At 35.0% G+C, this 21,547-nt stretch overlaps 1 protein-coding gene across 7 annotated transcripts in view; it reads left to right on the forward strand.

The window, feature by feature from the left end:
- Positions 1-21,547, forward strand: part of LOC104887239 (valine--tRNA ligase, chloroplastic/mitochondrial 2) — a 55,254-nt gene that overhangs the window by 31,494 nt on the left and 2,213 nt on the right. For 6 of the 7 annotated variants that reach the window (XR_008967968.1, XM_010671833.3, XM_057392522.1 and 3 more), the window contains 9 exons: positions 360-449; positions 1,258-1,369; positions 1,777-1,887; positions 3,171-3,308; positions 15,743-15,793; positions 15,873-15,985; positions 17,675-17,822; positions 19,098-19,202; positions 19,321-19,422. Coding sequence is in view for 6 of the 7 variants with exons in the window: in XM_010671833.3 (XP_010670135.1) it covers positions 360-449; positions 1,258-1,369; positions 1,777-1,887; positions 3,171-3,308; positions 15,743-15,793; positions 15,873-15,985; positions 17,675-17,822; positions 19,098-19,202; positions 19,321-19,422 (970 nt within the window). In the remaining variant the exon portion in view is untranslated. Of the gene's footprint in view, positions 1-359; positions 450-1,257; positions 1,370-1,776; positions 1,888-3,170; positions 3,309-15,742; positions 15,794-15,872; positions 15,986-17,674; positions 17,823-19,097; positions 19,203-19,320; positions 19,423-20,901; positions 21,537-21,547 lie in introns of those variants that run through there. The other variant, XM_057392523.1, reaches the window with a different exon arrangement.

A 21,547-nucleotide genomic window follows, 5' to 3' on the forward strand; every position in this document is an offset into this window, starting at 1 on the left:
AAATATATTTCTTTGTAGAGAATTTCTGACCATGTCACTCCAGGTGCGCTAGATTACAAAGAGTGCTTGGTACGAGACTTGAACTATACAGTCCATGAAAGAGATATCTCATCAACTCAATAAGTATATATTGGTCATTAGAGACTATTTTAACTGCTCCGTAAGTTTTTGTAGATGATTGCTTTTTAGTTGCTGGATAACATGTGGCATTCGGCTGAGTACGAAAGGAATACCACCATAGCTCCTGTTACTTTGCCATACTTTTATCTGATCTAATGTCTTTAACATGTATGGTCACTAGTGAAGATTAAGTTGGTTTTGAACTTTTGGTTTTATTTTTGCTTGCGCTTCTTCTCCAGCTCCTTATGGCCCTTCAGCACACTGGGATGGCCTGATGTATCAGATGATGATTTCAAAAGCTTCTATCCAACAACAATGCTTGAAACAGGGTAAGTGTGAGCATTACTCTTCCCTTTGTCATCATTTTTGTGTTGCTGTCATTTTTGGTATGATGCTGTGAGGTTGCACATTTGATGTTGATCAAGAAGTACAAAATTTACGAAGCAACATGTAACAGTTGCCTCTTATGCATTTCGACGTCTTCCGTTACTGTGAACTCGGTCTTCAGTTATGCTAATTTTTCGCTTTGACGTGTTCCAATCGAATTACCTTATCATGGAACGGATTATTGTATGTATAATCATCTAAAATAGCGTGTATAAATATGGTGCATTAAACATACTTTTCATGAACTTTAAGTTGCAGTAAAGTTGGTCAATAATCTGTAGTGGAAACCTCTCTAATATTCTATAACTTTTGCATTTATCTAATAGCCAGCATGTTAAGAAGAACCATATCCTTAAAAAACTTTTGCTGCTTTCCTTCTTGATATTTGCTGTCAACATTTCTCTCTTCTCTGATGCACTGAAATGCTGCCTTGGGTTGAAAATTCGTTTCCATCATGTAAGAAATGCACAAAACATGTCCAGAAACGTTTCTTAACATTTTTCACTATAAAAATATTTTAAAATAACAAAGATGTCGAAAATCAAAGCTATGTTTGAGCTTTTTTTCATAATGGCAAAATCGAATGGTGCAAGGTCTTTCTCTTGATTATGCCTTTGCTCATGCTCTGCAACATGGCTGTGGTATTAATCATTATGACTTGTGAGTTCTGAGCTATATTAATTTCTTGTGCTTGTTAGATTTTTGTATTAATAACCAGTGTTTTTGATGCTAACTTCTCTGTTATTACAGGCATGACATACTGTTCTTTTGGGTGGCGAGAATGGTTATGATGGGAATTGAGTTTACAGGAAATGTACCTTTTCGTTATGTATACTTGCATGGGCTCATTAGGGACTCTCAAGTGAGTGGCTTTCTAACATGTAGATTAGATATACGTTATTATTGTCGTTTCGTGCATGGGAGGACTCCCGACACAAGACATAGAATTGGAATCTGAAACTGGGACCTTGTTGTTGCAAGGTGAAACTCAAATATTATGAAATCATGTTTTTAGGATGCTGCTTTGTGCCATCAACATACAAGAATAAACCTGAAACGACTTCTCCGAAATTTTCGTAACTTCATTTTGATAAAGGCCCGTTTTTTTTGGTCCGACTTATTTAAACTTTAATCTTCCCATAAATACAACATGAGTAAGATCTAATTGTAGAATAAAGAGTGAGTTTTTGCATCTCTATCAGATGCCATAGTCCAAAAAGGCTGTATTACTTGTATATTCGTTTCTTACTTTTTCAACTGTGTAATTAGGGGAGAAAGATGTCTAAAACATTGGGAAACGTGATCGATCCTGTTGACACAATCAAGGAATTTGGAACTGATGCTTTACGATTTACACTTGCTCTGGGAACTGCTGGTCAGGTCTGTCTTTGATGGAAATCCTTAATTCCTGCAATGTAATCTAAATTAAGCTGGCATAACCCTTTTTTTTTTTTTTTTTTTTTTTTTTTTTTGGCAATTCAAAGCCTGTTATTCCACATTCTGCTATAGTCTTCTAACAGTGTTATGATGTCTTCCTGGGACAAAAAGTCTTAGATCTTAGCCAATGGCATATATGAAATTAGTGACTATATCACTGAGCTTTTAAGCATTGAAAGTATTCATCTGGATTGAAAGAACGAGGTACGTTGGAGATTAGTGACCAAATTCTTGAATGAGGTATTTGGTGTGGGTGATATGGGGCTGTCAGGCTGTGGTGCTTTTCTCCGCTGCTTGTGGCCGAATTTGAGTATTGAAGACAGGCATGGTGAGGCAGCTAGGGTACTTGAGGCTGGTTTATGTTGGTTATGGATGGTGACAAGGCTGACAACGGCAGAGTTGATGGTGGGTTTGACAGTGGTGTTGATGGTGATATATGATTAAGGGGCTGTAGAGAATTTTTTTGATGAAAACCGAGAGCCTGGGGGGGGGGGAGTTAAAAGACTTTGGTGAAACTGAAAATGAAGAAGGGCCAAAGGGAATTTCAAACGAAACAACATAAAAGGGAAACAAGGGTACTCATTCCCTTTTTCTCTTTTTGTAACCCCCTTATACACAGGCACTATGAGTTTTATTTTTGGAGCTGATCTTTATCATTCCCGTTTTGGAAACTGCACAACAAGGAAGAGACAATGGAATTTTTTTTTTTTTTTTGTCTTAATTAATTGCGTTTCCTTGTAATAACATCTATCTGGCTACAATAACTTTGACGCGACACTACGAGTGACGATAATCAATATGTAGTGCTTTATTGTACCATTTGGTTGATGAAACTTGTTATTGATCTTTTCTTGAGGGAGCCTACTTTAGTATTATTTTTGATTTCTTAATCAAGTATGAGTGTCTGTTATTGACTAATATCAGCCAACTTACTAAGCACCTTGTGTTCTTTTGAAAACAGTGATATTTGTATCTCTTTTGCGGGGAACGCTTAGGTGGGAACAGTTCATTTTTAAGTTTTTGTGCTATGATCTAAAAGCTTTTTTCAATCTCCTTTGCTTGTGAGAGGACATTATCCACTCTGGAACAGCAGAGTTGTTATGCCAATTTGGTCTGTGCAAATTTTATTTCTCTCCTCTCTGGAATGGCTAATTACTTGGTGCTTTTTTTTCGGAGGCTTCTCAGGTTTATCTGATGCCATTATCCACTTTTTGTTTATCAATCAGGATCTGAATTTGTCAGCTGAAAGATTGAGTGCAAACAAGGCATTCACTAATAAATTGTGGAATGCTGGGAAGTTTATGTTGCAGAATTTGCCTAGCCAAAGCGACGTTTTTGCTTGGGAAACGTTGCGTGCATATGAGGTTGGTATCTATCTTTTCTTGGAAGTGGTTGGTATATTTCAAACAGAATAACTCTACTTTCTACATGCTTGTTGGGTCCTCACCTGATCATAGTATATGTCAAATGGTAAACTCATTTATATAGAAAAATATGATGAAATGATCTGCATTCGTAGTGTTTCTGCTTCCTACACAATTGGCCATCCTTTGTGTCAAATTTAGCAGCAGAAAGCTTCCACTGTTTGTTTAGTGTCCAGATCTGCTGATAGCCTTCTACATAACATCAATTGGTCAGAGTGAATCAATCAAGAAATTTGGTTGCATGCATCTTTTACCCCCCCCCCCCTTTTTTTCTTCATGTTCTTTTTGGACGAGAGGTATTCCCTTTAAAGGATGAGAACACTTCATAGCCATATCTCCACTTTGTTTCTTTTCATCATCTTTAAGTAGTTGTCTCCCTTATGCATGCATTCCTATTATCCCGGTACTAAGATTTCTGGGTTGGCTTTGCTCAATTGTAGCCAACAACTATTTCAAAATCTAGCTTGTAGACTATGACCTCTTATCAAACTTGTCTCCCTCTACAGAGGCACCATGATTCCGTTGAACACTAATTTACACTTGAACATTAGGCAAAATCTTATACCTTTATGAGAGGATTGATTTGATAGAATCAACCTTCATAAGTTGCTTGCTTGAGAGGGATAAAAGTAATAGAAGTGAAGCTTATTAACCTTGTGAGTCCGTATTCCTTCTTTCCGCCCACTTCATGTTAAAGAATTTCATTGAATGAGAATCCCTCTTTTTAGCCCACTTCACTTTTTGTTTTGTCGCATACTTTCTTTCTTAAACAAAAGTGTTCAAAGAGTTTGTGTGCTCTACCCTCACTGTCATTTGTACCCTCTATGCTTTACTTATAGCCAAAGGAAGGGAAGGGAAGGGAAGGAAATATGAGTAATTGCCCACTCCATCAGAAAACCCTTCAATTATGCATACACCTTCATATCAACCTCCCACTTTGAATCCACCACAAACAAACCCATCCGAAACTCATCCTATACCTCTTCAGTTGTTTCTTCCAAAGCGGCTAGTTCCATGGGAGAAACGACAGAGGAATTCGGCGAGTACAGGAAGGCATGACCGTTCTTGATATTATTTGGCCCTAGGCAAAATAAAAAAAGGGGCCCCTAACACATGAGAGATTTAAGGAATTATTAAATATAAAAATTCTAATTGAAAGTTTTTATTGAATTAAACAAAAGAAAACTGATTTATAAAAATGTATTTAAGCATACAAATATTTCTAAAAAAAATATTGTTTTCATGCATTTTTGATGCAAAATCATTGTTGATTGTGTGAACATCAATGTTTTCTAACATATTTTTCTCATACTTAATATTGCTAGACCATTAAAATTTTTTATGACATTATAAAGCTAAAATAATTTTTCAATAATTTTCAATTTGAAGAACTTATTTCCGCAAATGCTATTGTCACCGGGATCGTTAACATGATTCGGTAAGCAATTGAAACATTTGAATAATAATATGTTGATTTGACAAACTCAATAATTTCTGACTTTATCACATTTAGCAACGTCATCTGCAATACTTCCATTTTGAAAAATAGTCATGTGCATCAATAACAGACAAATTATTATGAGAAAAAAAAAGTCTTAAAAATTATTGCAACATTCTCTTAATTTAGTATAATCTAATGATTTCAACCTTATTGAATCAATTAAAAATCCAAAAAGATTTTCAAAATCTTTTGATTGCTCAAATCTCGTTCAAAGAAGCAATTGCCATATCCATAACTAACGCAAAATAATTAACTCTAAAAGACTCATCGGATGATTGCATTGTTTCATCATGATTATTCTCATCAAATTGAGTTTTTTTTTTTTTCTTCTGAAAACATGATGCTTAGTCGGAAGAATTGACTCTATAGTCATATCATGGAAGACTTTTGACAATATTCATATTGTTTTCAAACCTTTTAGTTCTATCTTTTTCAATAAATGATATTACACCTAATGCCTTCATCATAGTATCAATGCACTTTGATTTTAATTGAAATTTCTTACTTATCAGGTAGGAAAAAAAAAATTCATACCAAATAACCATCTCAAGTAAAAATTTAAAACATTGAAAAGCATTCGTCAAACTTTCGGCTTCACTTTTTGCCATACCTTCATTACCAACGGTATATACTTCCTGTGTTTTTTTCCCAATTGTACCATTTTATTTTTTCACGTTTGTCGAGACACTTCTTTGAATGTCTATATCACTATTTGCGTGTAAGCAAAAATTATAAAAAATTGATATTTGGATCCATTGCATAGAGACGAATCTAACCAGACCTCACTTGACTATTTCTTTTTCTTATACTCCCTCCGTCCCAAAATATAGTTCCCATTTTTATTTTAGGAGTCAAAATTTTAAAACTTTGACCAAATATTCTTACTAATGTATACAAAAAAACATATTCATGAGGGGTCTTGTTAGATTCGTCTCAATGTATAAATTCGTAATATCAACTTTTTATATTTTTTACTAATAAGAAATAGAAGATATCGTAGGTCAAGGATACGTTTTGGAGACTGTGCGAAATGAAATGGGAACTATATATTGGGACGGAAGGAGTATAACGATGCGAGATAGCTTAACAAAGTTTGTTGATTAATAATGTCATAAAATGAAATAGTCAATTAAAAAAAAATAGAAATATAATTGTGTAAAACCCCCAAAATTCATACACGTCTAAACTACGTCGCATCGACTTTGGGAGTGTTACGGTCGTGGTGAAACGCAAGGCTAACTGAAATGAAGACATTAACTTACTCCTTATGAAAACTAAACAGCAGCAGAAATAAAATGTTAACTACAACTCGGGAATCATTATTCACCCCTTTTTATTTCAAACCATTAACCAAGTAACTAAGTAAACTCTAGAAGTCCCAATAAAACACTTCTAAAATTTAGAAAACAAAGAGTCTCCCCTGTATGCCCGAACTCATGCAGCATCAACAACATACCAAGGTCTGCTCCCCATTGAATATCAATGGTTCATTACAGGCAACAAATAAACACAAATAACAAACAATCATAGCTGAGTACGTACTTAAACAATGAAATAATATACCAAGCATAATCAAAGTAATAAGAATCATTCCTAGACATGATACTACAAGAGTATTACATTTTATTACTTTTATAATTTAATTGGCAACGAACGGGCATCGTAATCTTTCTAGAATCATACAGACTACTTAATCCTTAATAGACAACTTGGTACAATACAAATGCGGTTTCGTACCGCTTCACACCCATCACCTTATTATGCATACCCAAGATCGAGTAATTAAAATTTATAAGGACACTACTGTCGCCACAGTAGGCCTGCATAGGAGTGTAGAATAAGTCCTACACTCCCCTCATTGTTCATTACTTGTAGGGATTCCACCTACAAGTTTATCGTCACATATCCTTCTTAGTGTTATTCATTCACATAACATTAAACATATAAACATCTATTGTTCATTCTTAGATACATTGCTTAATTCTTTAGTTTAGGTCACCTCTTGTAACATCCTTGCTACAACAATATTCAATTCATGCTTGTGATACGATAAAATTACGCATTCCAATAACAATGCAACCCAATTCACAAGTCATACAACCAGAAAATACATACAGATTCCCAATCGATTTTATATTACCAAACAATCTCATCAATCATAATCATACAATTGTTCCGTATCATGTTTTTAAGTTCCCATGAAAGAATTCATAACTTAAACATGATATTAACATATCCAATTGAACTAGTATGCGTATGTACTTTGTAACGGAGAATCTTTGTTGGCTACTTAAACGTACCACTTATTAAATTGGGACCTAATCGAAATATTACTGCTAAGTCATTGATATTATTAAAATAAAAATCAGCTTAACTACAACATGTAAAACTTAGTGTTCCGAATAAAAAATTAACATTCTTGTTGTTTAAACTTTCTTTTCAGTAACTTTATTGAAATTAACATATTTATGACTTAATAATATTATGCTTGTAAATCTGATTTTTGTTAACTTATATTATTCTTGGTTTATAATAACAAAACTTACACAAATATACATGAGTGTAATAAAATCAGAATTGAGAATATAAAATCATCCTAAGAACTATTAGTATAATCAAGAATCTGATTTCGTTTAACTTTTACTATGCTTTAGTTACAAACCGAACTTAAACCATTATATACACAAGTATACAAATATCAGATTTGAAAAATAGAATTATCATAAGAACTACAATATAATTATAAATATCATTTATTTTACTTTATTCTATACTTTATTTATAATTGCAAAACTTAATCAAAGATACATAAGAATAACAAAATCAGATTACTTCCTCCGTTTCAATTTAGTTGTGACACTTTTAAAATCATAGACTCCTAGGCAATTTTTAGAGAGAAGAGCGATAGAGAAAGAAAATAAAAGAATCCCATGTGATAGGAGAGAGATAAAGAAAAGTTATTACCCAAAATGAAAGTGTCACAACTAAGTTGAAACTTGCTAAAATAGAAAGTGTCACAACTAAATTGAAACGGAGGAAGTATATATAAATTGATTTGAAGGAGAAAAGAGAAAGAATGGCCACCGAAGAACTCGACTGATGCTGACCACCACGTGGCACCACTGGCGAGTACGAACCGTAACTGGTCGGCCTTGGGCAGCGCACCGCGAGTCACAACTCGAGCCACTTAAACCTCACTCGCGATAACAACTCGCACAACCCTCGACTCGACCCGCAACCCTCGAATCACACTTTGCACACCCGCAACACTCGTCGACCAGCACCACACACACCCTCGAGGCCTTGCACGACCACGACTCGCACGCACACTCGAAGCCTCGCACCTCGCACATTGCTTTGCACACCACATTCGAAGCCTCACACCTCCACACTCCCTCGCACAGTGCTTCGCACACCTCACACAGAGCACACCCTCGCACACCTTAGAAGGCTTCGCACAACACACACACAACACAAGGAGGAAGTGTACGGGAGAAGAAAGAAAAGAACGCAGAAGGAGAATAGGAGAGAGAAAAGTTTCTTAGGAGAGAAGAAATCACGGCTGATTAGAAAACTTAGGGTTTTAATTTTTTTCTTATTCTCTTATATATAGCATGAGAACCCTAAGTTTAATAGGATTTGTTTCCAACTCAAAATCTGATTTCTTATTTTATTTATCTTGAATATAAATCAAAACCAAACTATAATATAATTAGGTACAAAAGTAGGTTATATATTTAAATTATAACTATAGGCTTACCCAATTTATATATACTTTTTTTCCTAAATAATATTAAAATGCTTTCAATTTTATTCTTTATATTTTCTTATTTATAAAACTAACTCCAAAAAATACAGAGTATTCCAAATTGTAACAAAGCTAATCTTATTTAAGGAGCAAAAATCTAATAGCTTTGATACCTTTAGTCTAACAATCTCATCGAGTATAGATAAAGACATTACAGCTTCACAAACATTAACAGATAAAATATTCCACCTTTTGGTGGAACTAGAAAACAATGAATATATATGTTATACGATCCCGAAAAAATGAAATATTAATATTAAGACTACGACATGCACATGACATATATAAAACTCTGAAATTTATTTCAACCAATATCTTTTGAACACCTTGGTGTTTTCCTTTCATATTAGAACCATTATCACATCCTTGGCCCCTCACATTATCAATAGTAAGCTTAAGAGATTTCAATGCATTTACTAGCTCATTAGAAAGCCTCAATCAAGTTTTATCATCCACTTTTAAAACTCTAAAAAGTACTCTATGTTTATTTTGAGACTCGACATAGTAACATATCGTACTATTTGAGTCATTTGTTCTTGATGACTTCTTGGGTAAAATGAACAATAAATGATAAATGTTTTCCATTTGAAGGATTCTCAAAATAGAAATTCTAATATTATGGGACAAGAGAGAGATTACGTGCGTTTTTAATTTTACGGTTTTTATAGCACTGACAATTTTTCTTTTGCACCCATATACCCTCCACTTTTCAAAAAATACACCCACTTACCCTTTTGACTAACGGTGTTAGACTACTGTTAGTCATTAGGCACTAACCCTAACCATCTCTCCTCCACCCCTTACCTCCACTGCCCCCACCACCACCTTTTTACCACCACTGAAATTCTAATATCAAAGGGCTTGCTAAGAACATTGCTGCAAAGGTCTATACTTCTCAATTTTTCAGTTTTGATGAAGCTTGCAAACTAGCAGAAAAGTATGAGAAACAAGTGAAGGAGGAGAAGCCCAAGCATAATTATAAATCTTTTCAAAGTTCACAACAATATGGGTTAGAGGAGGGTTCTCAAGGGAGCAATTTCAAGAGTAATTCTAATTCAAATATAGAAAAGAAGAATGGAGATAAACCAAAGGTGTTTTTGCCTAAACAAGAGTACTTAGACAAGAGGATGTGCTATAAGTGCCGAGGAAGAGGACATATTGCGAGTGAGTGTCCCAATAGACACACCTTGACTATCATCCAATACAATGAAGCTACTGCCTTAGAAGAACAAGGAGAGTTGACACCTTTAGAAGATGAAGAAGAGGAGAACGCATATCCTGAAGATGATATAAATTTTTTGGGAGTAATTAGGAGAGTGTTGCATGTTGAGTCTTCACCAAATCGAGAACAAAGGGAAAATCTGTTTCATACGAGATGTAGGGTGAAGGATAAGACATGTGATATGATCATTGATAGTGGCTCGTGTGCAAATATAGCTTCATCTGTTATGGTAGATAAGTTGCAATTGCCTACAAGGGAACATCCATGTCCTTACAAGATTAAGTGGTTGAATGATACGGCAGGTTTAAGCGTGAAAAGGCAAGCACTAGTTGCTTTCTCTATTGGTGGCTATTCGGATGAACTATGGTGTGATATACTACCAATGAGTGCTTCACATATACTCCTTGGTAGGCCATGGCAATTTGATCGCAAGGTTAGTCATGAAGGTGAAAGCAATGTTTATACTGTGCGAGTGGGGAACAAGAAGATTCACTTGGCTCCATTACCTCCAAAGCTTTCGGGTGCTACTAAAGTTAAGGGAAAAGGGTTGAGTAGTACTTCCTCACCAACTAGTTCGTGCTTCATTTCTACTGTTGATTCAAAAGAGATGACAAAGAAGGAGAGAAAGGTTAGAAAGCAAGACCATCTACTTCAACTTCGTCGAAAGGCACCATTTAGTGTTGGGGATCATGTATGGCTTTCCCTCGCTGCCCAAAAGCTATATTCCGACTCAAAGGGGAAGGAAGAACCGGTGGATGAAGGACCCTTCCAAATTGTGCATCATGAGAATTTCGACACATATCAAGTGCTACTTGGCAAGGGATGTTGTGTTTCACTTAATGTTTGTGATTTGGTCCCATGCATAGATGGAACTTGAGGGCAAGTTCTTCTTAAGAGGGGGAGTATGATGCGTATGAGGAGCATCAAGTTCGCAAGACAGTGCCAGCCACTGAGCCAGCCACTGTCCAGGAATCCTAGTTCTGTTAGGATTCATACATAGTGTCTTAGTTCTGTTAGGATTTGATATGAAAAGGAAGTCGTTATATAGAGTTCTAGTTCTGTTAGGATTCTATGTAAATTAGGAGTTTTATTTTAATTAAGTATTCAAGTGATAAAAGAATCCTATTATACTTAGGAGTCTAATTCCTTATCATTGAGTCTAAGTAGGAGTCTTATTTTACTAATTATATTAGGAATAGGCGTGTGATAAGTATAGGTTATTATTTCTCTTTATCCTTAAGATAAAGATAGATAAGTTTATTAGTTGTTATCTTTAAAATTTACTAGTCATAATAGGTTTAGGAAATCTTGTACTATATATATGGGATTTTCGACCATTAAAAAGAGATTAAGAGATTAAGAGATTGATGAGATTAAAGTTTTAATTTTCTTTGTAAAAATTTTCGGACTTCTTTGTGATTTCCAAACCTTGAATCAATTACTTTGTGTTTGAGATTTAAGATTGATTACTTAATTACTTTGTGTTTGAGAGTGAATCAAGACCCAATTCGTGAATTACTTTGTGTTTGATCGAATTGTTCTATCCTTAATACTTAAAGAAAACCCTAAAGATCCAGTCTTTCTTTCATGATTCTTAGATTTCCGTAAAACTCGACTAAAGTAAATTCACATTCATATCAAAGTGGTATCAGAGCTGGTCGAAAGAAATTCAAAAAAACTTGCAGCTTGTTCGTCCAGATTCAAACAGTTTTCAGGTGCGTTTTGTTTATTTTCGTTCTCCTAGTTGGAAACGAATTTTTGGGTTATTCTTAAGCCTAAACTGGACTACTACATGTCTAGTTTACTGTCCTAAAATTTCGTGAGAATTGAAGATTGTTTCGTATAGTTTTGGGACGGTTTTTGTTCATTGGCCTGTTTTCAATTGAATCTGGCACGGTTGGGATAAAGTGGTCGTTGTGGTTGATATACTTGGAGTTTTTGAGTGAAATTTTGGTCGAGTGCTAAAAACATATAGGACTACATCCTGACAAAATTTCATTGAATTTGGATATATTTCATGAATTTTCGATCTTTAAATTGCATGGGTATGATGGACAGTTTTTAATGGACTATTTTGACACAAAATTATGGATGATTGGTATAGAACTATTAAAGCCATTAATAAACTTAGTCTTGAAGAGTCTATTGATATTTTAGTAGATCTCTTGACTTATTCTAAGCTAACAAAGACGGAAAGAGGCATTTATGAAAATGAATTGGCTATTCGAAGGCATGTCCAAAGAACCGAAACAAGAAAAAAGGAACTTGATAGGCAACAAAAGGAAAAAGAAAACTTGGCTACACTCATGGAGACACTTCAAGATTTGAATGATTTGGTTCAACTTCAAGAGAAACAACATGAAGAAACAATAAAGATACATCAATGCCCCAATGAAGAATACGTATCTAAGGAAGAATATGCCTTGTTCTTTGCACAATTGCTTGAAGAAGAGAAGGTATCTTTGGAGGATTCGGTTCCTATAGTTCCTTCTTCGGCTCAACTTACCTTACAGCTTGAATCTTTGAATTGTCCCACTCCCCAAGATCCATCCTTTGACGTTCAAGAAGATTTACCAATTGCACCTTTGGTTTTTACCACCACTAAAGGTCTGATTGTTGCTGCCCCATGTACACCTATTGATACCCCAGGTACGCCCAAGGCGCCAAAGACGTGTTGGGTACCACCATATGCCGCTATTCAAACGGATTTTTGTTGTCTAACGGTAAATATTGGTAATTCAAGTCACACAATCTCGTGTACTCTCCTATTGTTTGCCAGTCGTGATCTTGTTTTAATGGATCATGGATTTCGCGCATGGATGATTGCTTGGCTATGACAAAACTTGAGGATAAGTTTTTTTCAAGAAGGGGAGTTTGATATGAAAGAGAAGTCGTTATATAGAGTTCTAGTTCTGTTAGGATTCTATGTAAATTAGGAGTTTTATTTTAATTAAGTATTTAAGTGATAAAAGAATCCTATTATACTTAGGAGTCTAATTCCTTATCATTGAGTCTAAGTAGGAGTCTTATTTTACTAATTATATTAGGAATAGGCGTGTGATAAGTATAGGTTATTATTTCTCTTTATCCTTAAGATAAAGATAGATAAGTTTATTAGTTGTTATCTTTAAGATTTACTAGTCATAATAGGTTTAGGAAATCTTGTACTATATATATGGGATTTTCGACCATTAAAAAGAGATTAAGAGATTAAGAGATTGATGAGATTAAAGTTTTAATTTTCTTTGTCAAAAATTTTCGGACTTCTTTGTGATTTCCAAACCTTGAATCAATTACTTTGTTTTGAGATTTAAGATTGATTACTTAATTACTTTGTGTTTGAGAGTGAATCAAGACCCAATTCGTGAATTACTTTGTGTTTGATCGAATTGTTCTATCCTTAATACTTAAAGAAAACCCTAAAGATCCAGTCTTTCTTTCAAGATTCTTAGATTTCCGTAAAACTCGACTAATTCACATTCATATCAACCACCACCTTTTCACCACCACCTCCTCACCACCGCCCCCATCACCCCCATATGCGGGTATTGTGATATTGCTTGGCTGCGCAACTTAGCGGGGGGGGCTGCGGGGGTGCTTGGGGAAGGGGGTTACGGGGGTGGTGGGGGAAGGGGTGGGGTGGTGGGAGGGCTGGTGGGTGGGTCATGGGTGGTGGGGGGGAAGGGGTGGTGGGTGGATGGCTAAGGTTAGGGTATTAGAGTAGGGGTTAGGGTTAGGTTTAGGTTTAGGTTAGGTTAGTTAATTAGGGTTAGAGGGGGGATTAGGGATTAATGACTAACGGTATTAGACTTCCGTTAGTCATAAGGGTAGGTTGATGTATTTTTAGAAACATCGAGGGTATATGGTGAATTTGGAAATTCGAAAGGGTACATGGTGTAGAAATTTTTTTGTCAGAGGTATATGGTGAAAAAGCCGTTAATTTTATGACCTAGACAATGATAATGAATTTCCACATATAGAATACACCTAAGATGGTTTTACATTGGCAAATAAAATTCAACAACCATTCGATATTCGAAAAGCTAATTTACTTTTAGCAAACCGTTCAACAAATTTTAGTATCAAGACATTTGATCGAATGTTTTTAATAAAGGTGAAATATTTTATGTGACAATGTTTGTGAAACTATAAAATCTTTATCTATACACAATGAGATTATCAAAATTGAAGGTATCAAAGCTATTGGATTTTGCTCCTAAAATAAGGTTAGCTTTATCACAATTGTACATATTTGTTGGTAATGATGCTAAAGCAAAAAGTTTGACTGATGCCCTTCAATGTTTTGAATTATTATTTTGAATGTTTTTGAGTATGCTATTTTATTTGAATTCAACATGGTGAGTAAGAAATTGCAATTTAAATGAATGTGCATTGATACTACCATGAAGGCATTAGGTGTAACATCATATGTGGAAAACTATAATATGAATATTATCAAAAGTCTTGCATGATATTAACATAGACAATTCTTCTTACTAAGCGTTATTTCAAAAAAGAAAAGGGACAATTTGATGAGAATAATCATGGTGAAGCAATGTAATCACTCATGGAGTTTTTAGAATTAAACATTGGAAAAATTTATGGGAATAATCCCACCTTCGGGTGGTCTTCTTAAAACGATCCCACCTTTTGATTAACTCAATATAATCCCACATTTGAGCGTTATCTTCTTAGATTGGTCCGATGGAATCGGTAAACCAAAAGTAATTTCACCCTTTCTCTCTCTTTGCACAGTTATTGCTCTAACAAGTTAAAAAGCATTCATTTATTTTTCAATCGCCCCAATTTCCAATTTCCCTCCCTCAATCATCATCTTAAATACAAAAACGCTGAGATTTATAATCAATTATGAGAAACTCATCATCAAAATTCAGTTTTTTTCATTTGGGTACTTCTAAAAATTTTAAATTCAAAGCCGAGATTTTTGTATGGTTTTAGAAGGAGATGGGTTTTGACTTTTTGGGGAGAACAATAATGAAGATAAGGCTTCATCTGTTGTATACTATGGTGAGGATCAATCGATGGCTCAAATAACAATACCAGATGCGGAAATTGTGATGAATGAAGGATGACAACTTCCCCACTTGGAGTATATTTATGGACTTGAGTCTTGGCATCCCGGTGTAGCATGAATTTCAGATTATTTTTGGTGCTGAGTAGCAGATGAGATAGTATTACTAACTCAGATTTATAAATCAATCTCTAATTCAATCCCAATTGAAATAGGAACATCCGACTTCTTGGTAAGTCCAAGCAATCATCCATGTAATCCTCTTTCTTCTTAAATTCTTCATATCAATTAAACAACAGCAGTTTGACATCCATACACCCACTACTTTTTTGAGTTTCTCCAATTATGATTCTCCCTTCAATTTGTCAAAGATCATATTTTCCAATCATAGTACTTGTCAAGAATGTTTAATTTGCCAAGTATCTTATTCTAGAATTCTCGAATTATGTCTAGCAAATGAAATTTTAAGATGGAAATCTGGATGAATCCAGAAAGAGTTGTAATTTGCAAGTAAGGGTTATTGTAATTTGCAAGTAAGGGTTATGGGAAGATTGAAAATGTAACTCGTTTGATCAGAAACAGAGTATTCTAGTAAGTATGCTAATCAGCTTTTATAGATACCCAGGAGTTTATCTTGCCTACTCAATCCTTTACTAGCACTTCGTATTTCTTCATCCATCTGTATGTAAAAGTGTGGTTCTGCATATAGGGAGCTAATGTTTTTACAGGTTATTTTGTTCTCATTATCTATTTAGAGCACTAACCTTTTACTAAACTTATTGGGCTTCCACCCTGTTATGCTTCTTTTCAGTTTGATAAAGAAGATTCACTGCTCAAGTTGCGATTGCCTGAGTGTTGGGTGGTGAGAGTTCGATTCTGCTATGCTTCTACTTGTCAACTCTACGTAGTTATATTATGATGAATCCATCTTCAATTAACAGGTTTCAAAACTTCATGGGCTGATTGACCTAGTAACTGCAAGTTATGACAAATTTTACTTTGGAGACGTTGCAAGAGAAACTTATGATTTCTTCTGGGGTGATTTTGCTGATTGGTACGTTTAGTTTTTCAGTCTTTGATGCTCAATTACCACTTCAACTTTTATACCCTCCATCCGTTGATAAACTCCCATCTCATGTTTTGAAATTTAAACTTTATAAACTTTGACCATGTATTCTCACCAAGATATATTAAAAAATGTAGCTGTGTGGGATTTTGTTGGATTCAGTTCAATGCGTTATCTTTACTACTACTACTACATAGTTAAAGATATGAGTGGTCAAAATGTGTCTTGGAGACCTTGGAATAAAAAATGGGAAGCACTTAAGGCCGTGATTCTTGGCTCTAGCACTTTCTCTACATAAGTGATATCGTTTTGATGCCTTCTTAAATTTGTTTCTTCGTTACTCATCACCCAAAATCATAAAAAAAAGGACTTGTTTTTCCACTAATCTATTTAATACCTTGTAGGGGAAGGGGGGGGGGGGAATCAGTCTCATGGCTACTGCTGCCTAAGGTTCCCAATGCTTTTTCCTTATTGGTAAAGGTCAACACACATTAAAATTTTCATTTTCTTTAATTCATGAAATGATATTATGGAATTTATTTGGGGTGTTTGGAATAAATTTATGTGTGATGTATATACAATTCAAAGAGTCTCGATTTGGTAGACTTAAATTTACTTGTTACTATCATTATGCTTGCATAACTCGCCTTATTCTCTCTGATCTCTAATTTAAATCTCACACGTTTGTATCCCAAATCATTATTAAGCCAGAATTCACTCAATTGCAAGATTTGTTGTGGTTTTATATCATCTACCTTCTCTGTGAAATTACTCGTTACAGGGATTATGTCTCAAGATTTTCGTCATTAATTGAATCGTCTGTTTGTTATAAGTGTTCAGGAGACTAACATTGGTTCTAGGAATAATATTAATCTGTTATCTCCCTGGTTGAAAACTTCAGAAATGCCGGACATTATTAACCAGGTGGTCCATCGTAGGCACGTAGCCTTATCTGCAAAAGTAAGAGTGGATTGATATATGTATCATAGCCTTTCCCAGGCTTGTTGTCTCTGTTTTTCAACCGAAAACTTAGTTATCCATTTTTGTAAGAATAGAAGCAGGTCCTATAATGTGATTCTCCACCATATATTGTTTTAGTTGTACTACATGTTCTATTTCGGAGTTTAGGAGGAACAAAAGGACAGTTACATGCTTGCTATTATTTATTGTTGGGGTAACTAATAATCTTAGAAAAGTGTTTGGGATAAAATACTGAAATAGTATACCTTGCATTGCTTTTTGTTATTCTGTGAAGGCTTTTCTAAGGTTGCTGTTAACAATGTAAATGTCATTTGGTACGCTAATTATCTCCATTGATATTCTCTAGATGAATGTATGTCCTCTTTTCTCTTACATCTAACTTTTTATTGATAATTTTCTTTATCTAATACTACGTCAGCAAAAATGCTGTAACAACTGGGCCTCAAATCTGTGTGTTCAGCAAGTTTTCTACTGTGATAAATTGGCAGAGATGCATCTGCTTTATGTTGGCAGATTGGTCCTACATGCTGAATTTTATTCTCATTTCTTAGAGTCTTTTTCCATATGGACAAACAAATTGCTATGAAATTGTCTCTCTGCTTGCACCTTAGATAATCAATTTCTACTGTTTATTTTCTTTACTATCCATATTACGGAATTTTTTTGTTTAATTTTTCATATTCTCGCCTTTATTAGGTATATTGAAGCTAGCAAAGCTCGCCTCTACCAGTCTGGAGATAAGTCTGTGACTTCTGCAGCGCAAGCAGTGCTTCTATATGTTTTTGAGAATATACTGAAAATTCTGCATCCTTTTATGCCATATGTCACTGAGGCTCTTTGGCAGGTAGTGAACTTTAGTATTAATAGTGGTGCTCATGTGCTTGTCTTAATACCCATAAGGGGTCCATTTTGGTTGGATGGATTTAAGATGCTATGCCAAACTGTCACATATATCTAACCCTAACAATTATTTTTTCATTGGTTGATTGGGCTCTTCAATTCAGTATTCTATACGATTTGTAGGTTTGTGATGTTGTAGTAGAGGAATTTATATGATGTTGGCATATTAAGTTTGGTTCCACATGAAAGGTTGCTGAATATTCTATCCTTTATGAAGATGGTATATATTGGTGTTCCTTGGGAAATTAGTGACACTTTCAAAAGTATATTTCTTTCCTGCAATCTTTACAAAGCTTATTTTGCAATTGGAATGCTTTATAATTTGCATCCCAAAGCATGCTGCCCCCTAGGCGCGGAACACTAAGTAATCCAAGCCAACCCACATTACTAATGGTGGATAATCAGATTTCTTAGAGGTATTAAAAACTACTCCATTAATGAGAAAGATCTGTGGGGAAATCATTAAAAAAAGGTTGAACATGTGAGAGGATCCGAATGAATTCTGCTTCCATTTCCCCTGAATAGAGCAGTGAGTTACTAAGGTTACGGACTCCATCCCACAATAAGGTCTTTTTGGAATGCCTTTAACTTTTTTCATGCATGATGAATGATGGAATCTCTTTAAGGAATATTCCTTTATTTTCTCCTCATGCCTGTCTCCCCTGGCATGCATGCACGCATGTCTTGGGACACAATATCTGGAGATATACTTTCCTTTATGAAGAATAGTGACTATTAGGAGGTCAGACTTCAGTTGATGCGTGTGAGTTGCATCATTTCCATAAGGTTCTGTGAGACTAAAACTCATGGATCTTTTAATTTAGTTTGTTTTTGGAGAAATATTTTCCATCTGAAACAAATACCAATTGCAATATAGTCCACCTGAAATCTTGTAAGAGATTGGATGTTGCTTGAGTACAGAGTGAGATCTTTGTGCTTAAGTAACTCTGCTCAATTCTTGCATGTATTTGTTTTCCCTAACTGATTTTTCCTTGTGAGAGTAGAATAAACAATGACATGATTACAAATCCTATCATTATTACACCAAAATAGGGATAAGATTTCCATTTTATTATTCATTGGTGAACATATAAATTAATCTTCATTGCCTAAGACATTTTTGTTAGATGACAACTAGCACTTTTATTATGGCATTCGTAGTTGTATCAGAAAAGCTGATTTTGTTAATATTCTGCTACTGTTTTATGTTGTGTAACAGGCAATTCCTTACCAGAAAGCACCTCTTATAGTATCTTCATGGCCAACAACTTCACTTCCAGTTTATTCAAATGCGATAAAAAGATTTGAGAATTTTCAAGCTTTGGTGAGTATCAAGGATTGAGAGCACTAAGAATCTGAGTTTTGTAATTATTTCAATTACTATCCCGTGAGTCAATGCTGTCTGCCAGTATAAGAACAGGGACCATCTTTATTCTTTACAGACTAGAGCTATTCGTAACGCCCGAGCTGAATACTCTGTTGAGCCAGTTAAACGGATAGCTGCAACTGTAGTTGCAAATGCTGATGTGCTACATTACATCTCTGTAAGTATACGTTTGTTTCCAATCCGCCAGCCTGTTCATGATTGTTCTTACGATTTGTTTACAAGTATCTAACTGATTATCTGAACTCTTATATGTCCTCCATACTCTCAATTTATTATGAGTTGTATAGTTTACTTTAATCGGAACACTATTCTGAATTAGTACTATGTTCCATGAACCATACTCAATCCCTGATAGTTTACAAGTTGATCAGGTTTAGCACCCTGAGTTAGGAGTGTTCAAATCTTTTTTCTTTACTGGGATAGAGTGTTAAATTTTAGAACAAGAAGAGGAGTGAAATGAAAGAACTACTGGGATAAATGACTCAAGATATACTTTGGAGAGCTACTGGAAGGGAAAAAATTGAATGGTCGCTCTATGCTGCATTTGGTGTGTTTTACATCTTATACTCCCTTCGTCCCAAAATATAGTTCCCATTTCCCTTTTTTCACGGTAATTTATGTAAGTAGAATATAAGAGGGATAGTAAAGATTTTTTTTATATTTAAATAAATGTTGTATGGGAAAAGATGATTTTAGGAGAGAGAGTGGAGAATAATTGGTGAAAGAGCATTAATTGTAACATTTTGGTTGAATAAATAAAGGAAAAAACAAATTTCAAGAAGCAAAGAAATGATGGGACACGTTCTTTCTAGACAAATTACGGAAAAATGTGGAACTAAATATGGAAATGGGAACTATATTTTGGGACACCTAAAATGGAAATGGGAACTATAACTTGGGACACCTAAAATGGAAATGGGAACTATATTTTGGGACGGAGGGAGTATATTGCAACAAGATTAAAATTGCTCCACATCGTATATATTAAAACGGAAGGAGTAATTCCAAGTTATACTTGGAGAGCCTTGTGATAGGATGTGTTGGCAGTTTCTGTATAAGTTTATGGGCAAGAAAGGGTTTCATGCTTTAGATGCAGTTTCTGGAGTCTTTGTTTTGTCTTTCTTGCCTCTTCTCCTGAAATTGGTAACAGTCATCCAAAATCATTGTTTGATGTAATTAATGACGTTTCTTCACTTTGTTGCTGATGTTAGGGCTAAGGCTTTGTCTCTGTGCATCAGTTAATATACATCTTTAGCTATATATATATAATAGGCAAAGTAACACTTCCTCCATTCTCTTGTAATTGCAAGACCCTATTTTCTTGCAAGTTTCAAAAATTTATTGCAACACCTATTTTGCATATGATTTTTCTTTTTCTCATTACATGGGTTATCTTTCTCCTCACCTTAAATAATTTGTCTTTCGCCTATGTTGCAATGAAAAGAAAGAAGAATTAGTTAACTACTGCACTTTTTTGCGTTTCAGAGGAATTGCAAGACTGAAGTTAATTAGGATTTGCTAGGACTTTCTATTGAAGTCATAATTGGTTATTCAGACACTTTGGGTACTTTTATTTTATTCTTGTTTTTAGCTTGATGTGGCAATACACTGTTTCTTTTGTGTATTGTCTTATAAGGGTTGTGATGAACAATGAAGCATGGGTACTTGCTGTTCGTATAGAGGACGGGTGAGCCAAAACTGTCCCCGGGACATCTCCTGAAAACTGGGGATAGCTGGAGTGGTTCACAGGGCCCTCTTGGATACTAAAAATCTGTTAATGAAGCATGGGTACTTCTCCAAAGTGCTGTTCGTATCGGGGATGGGTGAGCCAAAACTGTCCCCGGAACATCTCATGAAAACTGGGGATAGCTGGAGTCGTTCACAGGGACGTCTTGGATACTAAAAATCTGTTTTACACGCGTCCCCTTTTACTAAACGGCTGGAATCTAGGAATTTCAACCGTAGGCATGCAGCTTGCTGGAGAAGTGCAAATGTCTACCAACCATATCAGAGAAGGGAAGAATGGGAGAAGGAGAAGCTTGCTGGAGAACTTTAAATGTTTGCCGGCGTTATTAGATGAGAGAAGATGGAGAAGCGGCTTTTGTAATGTTGTGTTTGGACTTTCCTATGTTCTTTTACTATCAACCCAATAAAACACGACAAATCCAAAAGCCCAATAAAAATAACAAAAACCTGTTTGAACATCATGTTTTTACTTGATTTTGTAAAAAGAGACAAATTTATTTATATTTCACTTTTTGTTATTATTAATTAGTAATTTA

Source organism: Beta vulgaris, chromosome 2 (assembly GCF_026745355.1).
Source record: "Beta vulgaris subsp. vulgaris cultivar EL10 chromosome 2, EL10.2, whole genome shotgun sequence".
In the NCBI taxonomy this organism is placed as follows: Eukaryota; Viridiplantae; Streptophyta; class Magnoliopsida; order Caryophyllales; family Amaranthaceae; genus Beta; species Beta vulgaris.